This window comes from Lycium barbarum, chromosome 1, assembly GCF_019175385.1.
Source record: "Lycium barbarum isolate Lr01 chromosome 1, ASM1917538v2, whole genome shotgun sequence".
Classification (NCBI taxonomy): domain Eukaryota; kingdom Viridiplantae; phylum Streptophyta; class Magnoliopsida; order Solanales; family Solanaceae; genus Lycium; species Lycium barbarum.
In genome coordinates this window covers 84,752,641-84,755,090 of record NC_083337.1, presented here as the reverse complement: position 1 = coordinate 84,755,090, position 2,450 = coordinate 84,752,641, and the positions used below count along the sequence as shown (strand labels likewise).

General features: G+C 36.7%; 1 protein-coding gene across 1 annotated transcript; it reads left to right on the top strand.

Moving 5' to 3' along the window:
- Nucleotides 1–235: 235 nt before the first annotated feature.
- Nucleotides 236–2,151, top strand: LOC132636218 (protein WHAT'S THIS FACTOR 1, chloroplastic). The gene has a single exon (XM_060352956.1). The coding sequence runs from the start codon at nt 484–486 to the stop codon at nt 2,023–2,025; it is 1,542 nt and encodes a 513-aa protein (XP_060208939.1). The 5' UTR covers nt 236–483; the 3' UTR covers nt 2,026–2,151.
- The last annotated feature ends 299 nt before the right edge of the window (nt 2,152–2,450 follow it).

The window sequence follows — 2,450 nt, the reverse complement described above, 5'->3', positions numbered from 1 at the left end:
ATTTATTAATTTGATCAATTAAAAGATTTTAATGTTAAAAATGGAGAATTAGTCAACTTATAATTTTTCTTACATCAAAATAAATAAATTAAAAAATTATTACAAAAAATCAAAATAAGAAAGACAAACATAATAATAATATCATAAATCATAAGTAAGATTAGTATTATTCATCAAAACCTAGAAGGAGATTTCCGAAATTATTCCTTATATTTAATACATTTTTCTCTCTCAATGAAATATTTATGTTTAAGTTGAAAAGATATTTTCAGGCTTCTTACCTTTTATTTTCTCTTCTTTTTAAAAAAGACTGTCCTTTCTTTTAGAAGGGTCATCCTCGTAGACAAGCAAAGCTTGTTCCAAAATCTATCAAAATCTACTCTAAGCTTCTCCTTATTTCCAGTAAGTTCAAATAGGGAATATCTCATGTTCATTTCCATCCAAAGTGTCTTCATTATGCTGAAACATTTATGATGGGAAATCATGAGCTGTGAGTTTGGGGAATTTTTAGAGAGTGCACACCAACTGTTTGATCATTTTCCCATACAAATGATGCTCACTTTACCAGTTAAAATCCAACTCCAAAGCATTTTCCCGTTCCACTCAGATTTCTTACCCAGTAAAAGCAGAGACCAACATTTCTGTAAATTCACCAAGAAACATGTGACTACTTCTATTACTTGCTCTAATCCAGGACCTCACAAATTGGTCCGAGATCAAAAATTGGACAAACATGTTGTCAAGAACAACAATATTAGATTCGTTCAGAAGCTCAAAACACTGCTACTTTCAAAACCAAAGCATTTCATGCCAATAAATGTTCTCTCAAAATGTCGTGGCTATTTGACCCTTTCAAAACCTCGTTCTATCCTTTCGATGATTCATCGTTATCCAACAATCTTTGAGCTCTTCACTATATCAACACCCCCAACACCTTTCAACGCCACGAAACCACTTTCTCAGCTCTGTGTTCGACTCACTCCCGCTGCTGCTGCCCTCTTTCGTAAAGAAATGGAACTGAAATCGGGTTCGTCAGTTGTCTTGGCCGCCAAGTTACAGAAGCTTTTAATGCTTACGACGCATCATAGGCTATTGCTGTCCAAGATAGTTCACATTGCGCCTGATCTTGGTTTGCATGTTAATTTCCGCTCTCGCCTATGCAATGACTACCCTCATATGTTTCGTGTTGTGGACACTTCGTATGGTCCTTCTCTTGAGCTTGTTTCTTGTGATCCAGCTCCGGCGAATGCTTTACCATCTCCTGAAGTTGACCATGTTTCACTTGGATTGATTGTAGATAGGCCATTAAAGTTCAAGCATTTAAAACTTCGAAGGGGACTTAATTTGAAGAGACGGCATGAGGAGTATCTTATAAAGTTTAAAGAATTACCGGATGTGTGTCCTTATAGGACAAAAGTGAACGATTTCTATAAAGGGTCGATTAATGCTGAGAAGAGGGCTTGTGGAGTTGTGAGAGAAGTTTTGGGGATGATGGTGGAGAAGAGGACTTTGGTTGATCACTTGACACATTTTAGAAAGGAGTTTGGGTTGCCAAACAGATTAAGGGCTATGCTGATCAGGCATCCTGAGTTGTTCTATGTGAGTATGAAGGGTCAGAGAGATTCTGTCTTTCTAGTAGAAGGATATGATGATAGAGGCAAACTTTTGGAGAGGGATGAAATGCTGGTCGTGAAAGATGAGTTGATGAAACTTGTTAGGAAAGGGAAGCAAATTAGAAGAGAAAGAAGGAAGGCTTTTGCAAAAGGTGATAATGTGAATGAGTATTTCAATCAAACGGATGAAGTTGAAGACAACGACTACTTTGAACACTCTGATGGTTTAGATAAATTGTTTGAAGTTGAAGATTATAATTCAGGGGATGATGGAGATTTTGGTTTCGAGGATGGCACCGACTATGATGAAAGCACAAAATTATGGGCTATCCAAGATGAAACACAGTTCTGGACAACTGAGGCTCATAGTTCTGTGCAAAATGATACCTATGGAGGTTCAGCACCTTGGTAGGCTGACTCCATTCTGGTGATTGCTACTTGTAGTTACCGTATATGTGTAAAGATTGTACTTTTCCTTTTTGTTTCTGAAGGTATTATTTTCTTTAATTTTCTACAATAGTTATTCATTGACTGAGTACATCGTATTTAGAAAGGGGGAAAAGGCCAAATTTTCCCCTCAACTATCGAAAATGGAGCAACTATACCCTCCGTTTGCAAATGGGATCAAATATACCTTAGTCTAAAAAACGGGCCACTTATACCCCGCCGTCTAAAAAGTGGGCCACTTATACCCTTAAAAACTAGGGCAACTTACATAAACCACTACCTTTTAAGAGTTTTTAACAATCCGTAGCTACATTTTATGTATTTACATTTCGTAGCTAGTTTAGGGCAATTCGCTATATTTGAGTGTATTTGAATACACTGTTCAGTTAT